We start from the raw sequence: 13,042 nt of genomic DNA, 5'->3' as shown, positions 1-13,042 counted from the left end.
TCCGAATATTAACAAAATCGTATATGAGAATTTAATTCTAAATAATTCTTAGAATTATCAAATCGATTACATATCTCTTATTAGACCGGATCGGACTGGCCTGATCCGGTCTGAATCCATCCATTTACAGCCTACTCACATCCATCGATGCTGACATGTCAAAATTAGAACTATGTAGACCAGTTTTGACTGGGTCCTCACCGTAGAGGATAATTACCCCATGCCCTTCTAACCAGTAGCCTCAGTTTCGCGCAACACGCCGCAATTCTCAAATTTGCCAGTGAAATCGAAGTGTGTGTGTATGTAATACGTATACATGTGTGTATATAGGAGTGTGTGTATAGTTTAGAGAGAGAAAAGCGAGACAGATGGCACCATTAAAATCTCTGGAGCACGAGTACCCAATAATAGACTCCAATTTCCAGCAATTCTGTGCCTCTCACGCCATCTTCTCAGGTCTACTCTCTCCATTTCCTTTCCGTCCTCATTTTTCTCGAGAAAATGATTGTTTCTTGAATAACACTTTGAGAGTACTTAGTTCAATAAGAGGTCCTTAATCATGATTGCTTGTTAGAATCATCTTCATCATATGATTAATGATTGTGCGTTTTGCATCAATTTGCTGGTTTTATTTTTTGTTTTCCTTTTTAACTGATTTGTGTTGTTTTTCTTTGAATTCTCTGTTTGGTTGTGGAGTTAGTGTACGAAAAGAAAAGAATGCACATACATAACTTATATATTCTTCATTGGTTGGGACTTTAAAGAACAAATGACCTAGAAACTAGGAACAACAAATTGGCTTAGCTGAATTCAGCTTTTAGTTGTTTGGAAGATAAAACTGCATCATGTCAGGAATTAAAGATTTAAGTTCCTTCTCTCACTCTTTCTCTCTATGTTTTTCTATTTGAGTTGTACCATGTGACTTGACTTAACTTGTGTTCCAGGTTGTAGTTGATTGTTAACACTTGGTGGATATAAGATGATTTTGAAACGACCTTAGATTAGGCTATGGTGCAAGAATGGCTGTATCAACGACGCCTTATAGGTTTCATGTAGTGCCTTTTGGGTGGGGATTTTGGTATCTAGTTTAAAAAGTAATGGGTGAATGAATTTCTTGGCATTCAACATCGAAACGTTGTGTTTCTTATAGGTAATTTTTTTAATTAATGATTGTGTTCTATATGAAAGAGTTGATTCGCCTCTAACAAGGTTACAGAGGTAAGTTGCATTGTGGATAATTCAATTTGTTTAAAGTTAGATGGTAGATGGTGGTAGTCAGAGTGAGAAACTAGAGGGGAAATGGTTTTTAATGTGTCTAAGAACTAGGAATCATCTCATAACGTGTTTCGCTAGACATTATCCAAAAGAAAAAGGGAAAAAAAGAAAAAGAATAAATTGTGCTTCGAAATTAAAACCCAAATTGGAATTTAATATTGTTATTAATGGTGAGTGAAAACCCAAATGCGACTTAACATGAATCAACTACCTCAAAAATTGACTCATTTGTTTATCTCTAAAAGTTATAAGTTTGAGAAATCCAAGCTTTCTTTTCCATTATACCTGAAGTGTTGTATAAAATAATCGTCTTTGTATAACTGAATAACTAGTATAGGGTTGATGTGCAGTAAACATTTCATTAGATTGTTCCCCCTACTGAACGCAGCCACTTTAAAGTTGTTAATTTCAATAGTCCTATTTACTCAAATTATTGACTATTATATCAACATTCCATCCCTTGATTTTTTATTGCAGTATTGGTTAGTAGCAGTTGTATTGTAATGGTATAAGGGGTATTGATCAATGCATAACATTAGTGGGTTATTGAAAAAGTGAATTTATTCTTTTTTATTAGCAAATCCTTAAGACTAACTAATATGCATATAGCAATCTCGGTGTGCTATAAATTTCAATGTTCTTGATTTTTTTTTTTTTTTTTTACTTCTTGTATTGAATTCTAAATCAAGTGTCAGCAAAACTCCACTATTTGGTTTCTGAGTGATATTACAATAAAAATCTATCATTAACCTCTTCACTAGTTATCATGGGAAAAAATTACAGTTGAAATTTTGACCATAACATCCCAAAACAGTTGATACGTCTGTAATGGTGAGGGGGTAATACATAACAGCAGCATTACGGTGTGAACCAACTTTTATTTTTATTTTAAAAAAAAATATGCTTCAGCCTAAAATTGTGCGGCTGTAAAACAACTGTAATATAAGTTCTGGGGCATCCTTCATTTGAAAGAAATCAAGTTCAGGACAGAAGTTATGAGTCATGAAGTCAATACTTGTGTTTCTGTAAGATTATAATTGTACAGATCTTGTTGTACAGTGAAATTAATGTCCAAAAATGTGCATTTATTTTCAAGTTTGGTATGTTAATTTAGTTATTTACTTATTGAAATTGCTTTGTTTAGCATCTCATAATACTGGAGATGGAAACTGCGAATTTGTGGCTGGACATCAGATTTTATTGCTACTTTCCATTTTTCATTAGTACTTAGCTTCAACCTGAAGTCTGAGGTCCATTTATTTATTTATTTGTGTGTGTGTGTGTGTCTCTGAGGTCCATTTTACTTACAAATTCTTGCATGCCTAACTAAATTTCTGTTATTTTCAATTTATCCTCGTGTATTATTGTGTAGTTGAAGATTTCCTTGTTCATGACATCTACGTCTTAGTTGCTTTGGCAGAACAACACTCTAATTCAGAAAGATTAAAGCAGGTTCGATATTCGAAGTATTATTTTTCTTATACGTCAGTATTTTATGGTAGTACTATATGTGATTATTATTATTATTATTTTTTTATTGTTGTGAGCAAGTAGGGCATTACCCAAGTCCTCTCTATCATAGATGGTCAGCATCAACCTTGGCTGAATGGTATGGAGCTGTTGGAAGATGCTCAACAGAATAAGCATGTTCTATCCACTGGATGTGAAAAGTATCCTGAGCCTGAATATTTGCTATTTTTTTTTTTTTTACCACACTAAGATTATGATGCTATTAAGATACCTAAGTATTTAAATGTCATTTTGTGAACCAGGATTGACATGTTACTTCAAGGTGGATTATGTGAGGGACATCTAATAGAAATAGTTGGGCCATCATCATCTGGGAAAACACAAGTAAGAACTCCTTTCACTTACAATTACAGTCATTAAAAAGATACAAGTTTGTTGAAATTTCAGATGCTTCTGAATTATGTTTCTAACTGTTTTATGGCCTCTAAATCACTAAATTATTATACTATTCTCGGCCCACAATTTGATCACCAGATTTACCCGAGTTATGATATTGATCTAAAATCTTGCAACTGTCCAGGTTTGCCTACAAGCAGCCTCAAATGTTGCAAAGAAGCATATGGGTGGTGTTGTGTTCTTAGACACAGGAAATTCCTTTTCACCTAAACGCATTGCACATTACATCAGCCAGATCTCAGATCATGCTGATAAAGAGGTCAGGTATCTTGTCTCGCTGTTATTCTTTCTTTCTTTTTGTTTGCTCAGATGGTCATCTTTGGGTCTGGAAATGAATTCAGGAAACAAGTCTCTTGGACTTCCTTTTAAGGCATGTTGTTATTGCTTGCTCCATTGTAATTTTCCAAGAAGATTTGTTCCCATAATAATTCATGGTATATGGTATGTAAAAATCCCAGTGACTTTCTGGTTTAGGGCATTTAACTCTTGTTGAATACTTTTAAACATGATAGACACATCTGCTAGCACAGAAGAATAAATTTGTGTTTGTGTGGGTTGGGAGAGCTTGTGTGTGCGTGTGAGATTTCTGGCGATTGTCTTCTCTTGAGATTCCTCTTCCGGCTCTAATTTTTTTCTCAGCGATCTTTCTTGCAGGGGAACTACAAAATTCTGCAAAAATTAATGAGCAGAATATCATGTCAATCTGTGTTCGACTTTTTTACGCTTCTGGATGTGTTACGTCAGCTGGAGTCCAGTTTGAGGTCTCAGGTTTTCACTTAAATGAAGCATGCTTTCATATATTTTTGTTTTCTTTTCCTGTGGAATTTTATAATTCCATGTTCTTATATATTTGAGAAATGGTTCAGATGCAGAGAGATTGTCAGGTGCAGTTACTTGTCATTGATTCTATATCTTCACTAATTACCCCAATACTTGGTGGCCAGGGTTCACAAGGTACATACTCTTGCATGTAAATCATACTTTTCTAGATACATGGGATGAGGTTTTACATTTTCTCCTCCACAACTTCTTCAAAGTTTCTTGACTCAAGTCATGACCATGGTTCCGCATATCAGTCGAGTATTGTTGTATCAGTTGAGTCATAATGGACTCGGTCGTGTCCATATCTGATACTCACTGATATGGTTGTAATTAGAATTACATCAGACTCAGTCGAGACAGGTCTTGTATGAGTCCCCATTGACTCAGTCGAGTTAGCATATCTCATGGTGAGCAAGGTTGAGAAAATTTCACAACAGCTGTTTCCAATACTGTTTCATAACACCCGTTTATACCACGCTCCCATGACACTGCAACCATGATTTAGAACCATGGTCATAGACTCTCAACTCTAAAATGATGGAACTTTTCAGCTTGTAAAAAAGGGTATGAAGTCTGTAGAGTTATGTTACTGAGGATATTAGTTCCTTACTGTCTTAATTTTTTCCCACACCCCACCCACCCACCAAAAATAAATAAAAATAAAAAGAAAGAAAGAGTTGTCATTTTCTTAAAATGTTGTGCAGTACCAAGTCTATGTATTATGAATTTTACATGCTCAAGAAATAAATTTGGAACTATTGCAATATTTCATTAAGTTCAAGAATTTTATCACAATATAATTATAGTGATAGACGGGACGGTAGAGAATGGGTTGTCTTGTAAGAATCTGGGTTTGATGCTTGGTAGGCACTTCGTGCAAATAATTTAGAGGTAAACACTTCTGTAGTTCAATCCAAAATCACAGGAGCTAATCCAATATCACCTACTCGATTGACAGGCATAGCTTTTATAACACACTGCATTAGTGAGCTGAACTGTGGTTAGTCATCTGCTTACTGGTAGAATTAATCCTGTAATTTACAATGGCATGCACGGAACTTTTTAGATAAATCTGTAAGAAGTTGATGGATTTCCAAAATTACTGATTTTTTTTTTTTTATAACCATCCACAAAATTCCTGAATTTGAATTATTAAAAAAAGGGCTTTAATTAATTGCTGTAAGGACTTATGCAAGTTCTTAGTCTAAGGTTATTCCTTTCATATCCATTATCTTCCTTTCTTGTCTTAATTGTTCTCCTGATGTTTAGTTGATAAGCAATTTGAATTTCTGAATGCGCATGCCAAATGAAAGGTCTTTTCTCTTTCTTAAGTTGTGAATGTAGGATCCAACAATATAGAGAAATTACTTCCACCAAGGATTTTGGCCCAAGTGGTATCTCCTTCTTCTAATTGGAATGTTGAGGTTCCTCAATGGGACAAATGGGAGTGTTTGTAACTTACTTCCCAAAAACAATTAAAATAAAAAGGGAAAATAAATATAAAAAGTATTTTGGCTTTGAACACGAGGACAGATTTGACGCAATGTTAAGGTTGTTTCATTGTGACTTGGAGGTCATGGGATTGAAATGGGAAATAGACTCTCCATATGTGGAAGCAAGGTTGCGTACATCTGATCCTCCCCAGACTCCTCAATGGCGGGAGCCTCATGTGCTTCATTAGCCCTTTATTTTAAATTTGGACTTATTCATCACTATCTATCCTGGAAAGTACAAGGGTTAGCCTGTTATACGACATTCCTGAAATTCTTTCTACCTTACAAAAAGAAACAAGAAAAAACAGAAGTTTCAGGTAACATTGTCCCTCACCGTATAAAACACCCAGCTGCCAGGTGGCTAGCCTGTTGGATCTATCTTTATGGTTCCCTTGATTGCTTTCCATAGCCATTATAACCGTATCTAGGTTAATTACTCATGGACTGTTCTTGTACAACTGATATCTGTACAAACACTTACGTATGTATATATAGTTGTGTAGGAACTTATTAGCATGCTTGATGGTACTTACAGGACATGCTTTGATGATTTCTGCTGGATATTTGCTAAAGAAGTTAGCACATGAGCATAACCTCTGTGTATTGGTAAGTTGTTCACTTTAAATTACTACCGTGTATATTTGCATGATAGATAGATGTTGTCTTCCCCATTCTGGTGCGCACTCCTTCTGTTCTTTTGTAATCTTTTCCAAGAACACCTTTATTCAATTGGCAAGTTTCCAGTACTTGTCATAGGATCTGATCCAGCAGCTAAAGCTGGATGGTATTTTTTCTTAGTTATGTGGTCCCGTCTAAGGGTTTTGTGTTGACTTGTTAAGTTTTATTTTTTATTTTTAAAACATGTATTATTTACAGATTACCGTGTTTAGATTTGTAATGTATATGATGTATGCCAAACTTACGTTACTTCGAGTTCATTGCTAAGCTATTGAATGACAAGTACCTATCTCAACATTTTGCAATTTTTTGAGGCCCCCATTTTACCAATTGATTAAATTGCTGTTGAATGATGATTTACGGTCTAGACAAAACTTATCGTTCCATTAATTTATATTCTAATCTTCAAAAAGTAGGTGACTTTCTATAACTTTAAAAATTCATCGAGATTATTTTTGAAATGTCACTGTTGTTTTTCTTATCATTATCTTCTTATGCTTCTACATGATGGGGCCTTCAAATTTGGGGAACGAGCTCTGATTTTCCAACTCCCTGATCCATGATAAGCTGGGTGCATGTTCTGGTTCTTCCCTCCCTTTTTCATTTTTTGCTGTTTTTCTTGATGAACTTAATAAACAAATAAATAAATCAGCTTCCAATCTTTGCCTGCACTCGTAATTTCTGCTGTCCTCTCATCAGGTATCCACTGAAGTCCTAATCCTCTAATTACTAATGATGACTAGGTATCAGTGGTGGTCTAGTTGTCTTTAGAATTGAAGATGGGTCGATCTGGCTTGCAAAATCAATTTTATGATATCCTTTTGAATCGTCTTGTACTCTACATTAATTATGTCAACAATTAGCATTGTGCTTCTCAGATGAAATTTTATGTTGCAAGTTTGTAACAATTATGGATTCGTAATCTTTGATTGGCCGACATTTTTCTGTCCTTAGATTAATACTAAATACTGAAACCTGTTTTTAAGGTGACCAATCACATGGTGAGTGGAGACGGTGGTATTACTAAACCAGCACTTGGCGACAGTTGGAAGAGCCTCCTACATGTGCGGCTTCAGCTAACCCGCGATCACAGTAGCAACATTTGCAAGATGTCCATACTTACACACCCATACATGGTATGTTAAATTGACCATATTTATCCTGATGCTGAGCGCGCAATGCGCGCACACAGTTTTGGTGCATGGCTTTACAACAATTTTCTACATCAATCAATCTTTCCTGTTTATAATTCAAAGCTAAAACACCTCATTGCACCCTGATTGAGGGGAATAAGAGCACTCCTGCAGTATCTCCTTACATAAAACACCGCTCACCTCGATTTTCCATGAGAGTAATACTCTGAAGAGAGTATCCTCATGTTCAGTCATGAGCTCTTCATATTTAATCACGGGATTGAGACAATTTTTTGAGATCTGTGAAAATTCAAATTAATCATTTAATGCATATTTCAATTCATTGGTTAAAATGGAGAGTTCGAGGGAGATCTCTTGAAATCATTACTCTGCTCATTAATCTTTGTTGACATTTGCTCTATTACTATTTTTATTTTCTCAGGCGTCTGGTAACACGGTGATGTTTACGATTTTATGACCCGTCGATTTCAGTTGTGCTAGAGAGGCAGTGAAGGAAGGAAAATGTTTAATATACTCCAAACTGTTTTGTAATATAAATTAGAATAATAGCAATTGTAAACAGTATTTTTACTTGAAGTTCAATTTGAATTACACAGGACATATATTAGACTATTTTTACTTGAAGTTCAATTTGAATTACACAGGACATATATAAGACTTGGGCATTTTGGTTCAGCTCCGACAAGGATGTGATTTGAGATGGTTCGATTATTTATTTGTTTGTTTGTTAACATTAAAGGATAGTATTTTAGTAATTGTTTGTTCTTTCATCATATTTTGCCTTTAATTTGGAATCGACTATATATATTATATTTCTTATTTTAATTCCGCTTTATCTAATGTCATGATCCAGCCTTTTATCATATTTTGCTAAAATTTCTTGCTTTAAAATAAAAGTAAAGTTCAATTGGCATATGCTCTTCTTTCGAAATAGAAGGTTAAAAGTGGAAGTTGGAATGATCAAACTTGGAATGGATATTCTAGCTTAGGCAAGAACTAAGTCACAACGTGTGTGAGGGGCAAAATTCATGTCACAAAGAGTGGGATCGGAAGCGAAAGTGTGCATGGAACTTAAGAACGGAAACGGCAAAATTTAAGTCATATAGAGTGAGAATGGGAGCGAAAGCTTGCGCGGAGTTTAAGAGCGGGAGTTCGCTTGGAACGTGAGAGTGAGAGCGTCAAAAATGATAAAATTCAAGTTACACAGAGTGAGAAGTGAGAATAGGAGCAGAAGTACCCAAGAGCTTGAAAATATATATGAGCACGCATGAAAAATGAAAACAGAAAGAATTGTGTAATTTAGGACATGAACACATAAGTTCATAAAAATGCATGCAATTTAAAGTGATGTCGAGCCATTCCTTCAACTTGGACCAGACCAGTTCAACCCCATTTCATGTTCACAATCAAACCAACGGGGCCCGAATAATACCCATTTTCTTTCCATTTCATTTTCCTCCCTTGGCTCCCTGCATCTCCATCCTCGGAAACACGGTGTATAATCACTCTTTTCCCGCCAATTTGCAGCAGGTGAATGAAACTTCCATTCCATGATCATTTCACGAGCTAAACCAATCAACCAGACACATTCAACCACCATATCTCACCATATTTCCCATACTAATCACATACCTTCGCAACCTTATCACACGTTTCGACCCAATAGACCCACCAAAAAACCTCGCCATGAAGAACCTCACAGACCCACCTCAAAGGTTCTTCGCAGACCCATACCTTTCATCAACGACATCAAAGAAGTCGACGATCCAGATGAAGCCGTCGCTCTCTTCCATCAATACCATCAAACAGGCTTCAAACACGACTACCCGTCATACTCTGCACTCATCTACAAGCTCGCTCGTCGTCGCGAATTCGAAGCTGTTCAAACCCTCCTTCGTTGCATTCAAAACTATAACATTCGTTGCAAAGATACCCTTTTTATTGCATTGATTCAACATTATGGGAAGTCCCAATTGCCCGAAAAGGCTGTCCAACTCTTTCATCAGATGACTTCTTTCAATTGTGTCCGGACATTGCAGTCTTTCAATGCCCTTCTCAATGTTCTTGTTGACAGTGATCGGTTTCATGATGCCAATGAGATGTTTAAGCGTTCGTCAAAATTGGGTTTTCGCCCAAATTCTGTTTCATTTAATATTATAATCAATGGGTGGCTTAAGAGGGGTGAGTGGGAACAAGCTTGCCAAGTGTTTGAAGAAATGCTTGAGAAAGAGGTAGATGCAACTGTTGTAACTTATAATGGTTTGATTGGGTTTTTGTGCGAAAAGGGTGACGTGGATAAGGCCAAGAGTTTGGTTGAGGACATGACTGTGAAAGGGAAACGCCCAAATGCTGTCACATATGCATTGTTGATGAAAGGTTTGTGCTCTCAAGGTAAACATAAGGAAGCGAAAAAGATGATGTTTGATATGGAGTATCAAGGGTGTAAATCACGCCTTGTGAATTATGGTGTTTTGATGACTGACCTAGGAAAGAGGGGAAAGATTGAGGAAGCTAAAGCTGTGCTTCTTGAGATGAGGAAAAGGGGGTTGAAGCCGGATGTTGTTACATACAATATATTGATTAATTATTTGTGCAAGGAAGGTAGAGTTGCTGAGGCTTATAAAGATTTAGTGGAAATGCAGGTTCAAGGTTGTAAGCCGAATGCAGCCACATACCGGATGATGGTTGATGGATTTTGTCAAACTGGGGAATTTGAGGAAGGTTTGAAGGTTTTAAATGCAATGCTGATGAGTAAGCACTATCCTCGTTTGGAAACTTTTTGTTGTTTGATTGTGGGTCTAGTGAAGTGTGGGAAGATGGATGATGCTTGCTTTGTTTTGGAGGAGATGCAGAAGAGGAAGATGAAATTTGATCTCGAGTCTTGGGAAGCTTTGGTTAGGGATGTTTGTGGTGGGGATGAGGGTGCAAGTGGACTTGTAGCTCAACTGGTCTCTGCTCATTAATTGGCTTCAATGGATTCTAAATTGACAATCCATGGCAACAAGCATTCTAATGTCAAACAAAGCTATCATGAGTGATTGCATTCTGACTGGTTGGCAACCCCTAGTCTTACTTTTATGACATGGGATTCTAGAGCTCAGAGATCCTTCATTAGGGTTTTCCTACTTCATGTTAATGTTTAATGGTGCCTGTGTTCTCTTGTAAAGCTTTCTAGAGCTGGAATTTAGCCATCCATTTGAGCTGTGAAGGATGAAAGGAGCCAAAAATGGTCCGAGATTGCAGACCTTTGTTGCCTTTTTAATTTATTCTCAATTTCGTGCCTGCTCTTGAATCAGCACACTTGTTAGACATTTAAACTTCCTGTGAAGTCAAAGCGACCCAAATCAATTCTTCGAATTGTGGACTTCAATAGCTATGTAGTCATGGTCCAAGTTTCAGAGAAATAATTACAAATGGAATATCTAATATGCAAGTGGATATGTTGCTCGATTTCTTGTTTGGGATTATCCGTAATATTACCCACTCGTCGATCAAGATGTGCAAACATAATCATGAATTACAGACTTGTCACTACTTTCAGCTTTCGCCAAATTTGCATTGAGCATTCCTGGAAGCTCAGAACTGTGACTCTGAAAAAGAAAAGAGAAGCGTGTCCAGGTGACCCTTTATATGTAACTAGTTTTGTTATGATTGTTTTAATGCACGGAGTTGAAGATGAACTGTTGCAAAATCTTTTGATAGTGTTTCTGATGGTTGATCTGTTTGTTTACTTTGCTGTTTATGTGGCAAACTGAAGCTTGAAGCAGTTGCCTTTAACTTTGCTAGATTTCCATAGTTAAGGCTCTTCCATCCCTCTCTCTACATTTTGCATTGTACTTTGAATGTGATGCAATACCATACACCTAGAAAGCTGGTTTAATCTAAATGTAAGAATATGTTTGAAGTTGATCTTCTTCCTATTCTTGGGGTACTGGTGAAGGAAATATGTGATAATAATTGGGTACTGGGTAATATGCACTTTCAGCCTAGTTAATGAGAATTGGAGAGCTTTACGTCCAGTCACCAAGTGGATTGGTTGAGCTCTCCCTGCTTTGGACTTGGTTATGACAAAGTATACAATACTTCGGGAGTATTTGCACGTGGTACTCTGGTCAATGGACAGTCATTGAAACTCTCAATATGTCTTGATAAGGAGAAATAGGGAGTTTTCAAGAAAAAACATGATTGTCAATTAGTTGGGGGTACCACATGGTAAATACCCCTGGTATTGTATACTTTAACGTTCTGAAGAACAATGTTTTGTGAAATATATCTAAATTGGTGTTTGAGGTATAAAGAATTGTATTTTATTTATTTATTTTTTAAAATCCATTTCTACCTGAAACACGAAACTTAGGTTTACAAGTGCTAACCAACACACCCAAAGTGGGAAATTCAAATACCTACTCCATCTCATCAACTCCATCTTATTTTTCTGATCTTTGGCTGTTGAGTTCACAAAATATATATCTACATAAACAAACATCCAAAGCCCATCAACACCATAACAAGGAAAACATTTTCATTTGCTTTGTAGTACTCAAAAAGAGCTCCTCATTCTCTTCTGAGAGTCATGGCAAACAATGCCCTCAAGGGCGTACTCTCCCCGATTCTCTTGGCCCTCATTATCATATCAGCAACATCAGCCCAAATCCTCCCCACCACCGCACCTGCAGCACCTGGTTCAATCGGGACGCCTGTTTTACCTGGTTCAATCGGGACACCTATTTCGAGTGTAACTGCTGCTCCTGACCATGGATTGTCCTTCTTCATGCATGACATACTAGGCGGGTCAAACCCCTCAACTAGAGCTGTGACTGGGATCGTGACCAATCCGGCTGTCAGCGGTCAAGTGCCCTTTGCCAAGCCTAATGGTGCTGTCCTCCCAGTTAACAATGGTGTCCCTATCAATAATGGCAACAGTGGGATCATCAACAACAATAACATCCCATTTCTCACTGGCCTTGGTGGAAGCACGACAAACGTGATTCAAAACAACGGTAACAACGATGTCAACGGAGGATCAAGATTTCCAATTCTGAATGGTGGCCAACTGCCTGCAGGGAGTACCATTCAAAAGCTTATGTTCGGGACAATGACAGTTTTCGACGATGAACTCACTGAAGGGCATGAGCTCGGGTCGGGTTTGGTGGGCAAGGCACAAGGGTTCTATGTAGCAAGTTCAGAGGATGGAAGCAGCCAGGCCATGGCCTTCACTGCCATGTTTGTGAGTGGAAGTTACGTCGATAGCCTCAGTTTCTTCGGTGTCCATAGGACTGCTGCCTCGGAGTCCCAACTTGCCATCATGGGTGGTACTGGAAAGTATGTGAATGCTAAGGGTTTTGCCACATTGAAGACGTTTCCAGCTACAAACCAGCACAACACTGATGGGGTTGAGACTCTGCTGCAGATTATTGTGTATCTTACTTATTAGTACTTACTGGGCTATGTACGTATGCTGAAATCTGTGTGTGAAAAATGTGATACCAAAAAGGTTTGTGTTTGTAAAAGTTTGTTTCAATCTGATATGAGAATCTTCAGCAAGAATTACATGCGACAAAGTTGATTTTAAATCAATTAATAAATTACTAATAAAAAACAAGGTAGAAAACAAAACCAACTTCCACATGATAACCTATCCATTATACATGAGGCTTAATATTAGTCAATGCGGATTAACCCATTCTAACCCCG

The 13,042-nt window shown here is 37.1% G+C and overlaps 3 protein-coding genes across 3 annotated transcripts; all 3 read left to right on the top strand.

The window, feature by feature from the left end:
- Positions 1-259: 259 nt before the first annotated feature.
- LOC132307050 (DNA repair protein RAD51 homolog 4-like) lies at positions 260-8,121 on the top strand. Its single transcript, XM_059804704.1, has 10 exons — positions 260-456; positions 2,648-2,727; positions 2,830-2,945; positions 3,048-3,129; positions 3,326-3,460; positions 3,856-3,969; positions 4,068-4,155; positions 6,052-6,122; positions 7,181-7,330; positions 7,770-8,121. Exons 1-10 carry the CDS (start codon positions 369-371, stop codon positions 7,803-7,805), a joined length of 960 nt encoding a protein of 319 aa, XP_059660687.1. The 5' UTR covers positions 260-368; the 3' UTR covers positions 7,806-8,121.
- A 552-nt stretch (positions 8,122-8,673) lies between these two features.
- LOC132307048 (pentatricopeptide repeat-containing protein At1g07740, mitochondrial-like) lies at positions 8,674-11,224 on the top strand. Its single transcript, XM_059804702.1, has one exon. The coding sequence runs from the start codon at positions 8,899-8,901 to the stop codon at positions 10,309-10,311; it is 1,413 nt and encodes a 470-aa protein (XP_059660685.1). The 5' UTR covers positions 8,674-8,898; the 3' UTR covers positions 10,312-11,224.
- A 254-nt stretch (positions 11,225-11,478) lies between these two features.
- LOC132307049 (dirigent protein 25-like) lies at positions 11,479-12,884 on the top strand. The gene has a single exon (XM_059804703.1). It carries the CDS (start codon positions 11,922-11,924, stop codon positions 12,780-12,782), a length of 861 nt encoding a protein of 286 aa, XP_059660686.1. The 5' UTR covers positions 11,479-11,921; the 3' UTR covers positions 12,783-12,884.
- Positions 12,885-13,042: the final 158 nt, after the last annotated feature.

This window comes from Cornus florida, unplaced genomic scaffold (assembly GCF_030987335.1).
Source record: "Cornus florida cultivar Cherokee Brave unplaced genomic scaffold, ASM3098733v1 CherokeeBrave_3.0.0_Hap2_Chr05, whole genome shotgun sequence".
Lineage (NCBI taxonomy): Eukaryota > Viridiplantae > Streptophyta > Magnoliopsida > Cornales > Cornaceae > Cornus > Cornus florida.
Note: the sequence above shows the minus strand (reverse complement) of the source record. Positions and strands in the feature narration are given on the sequence as shown.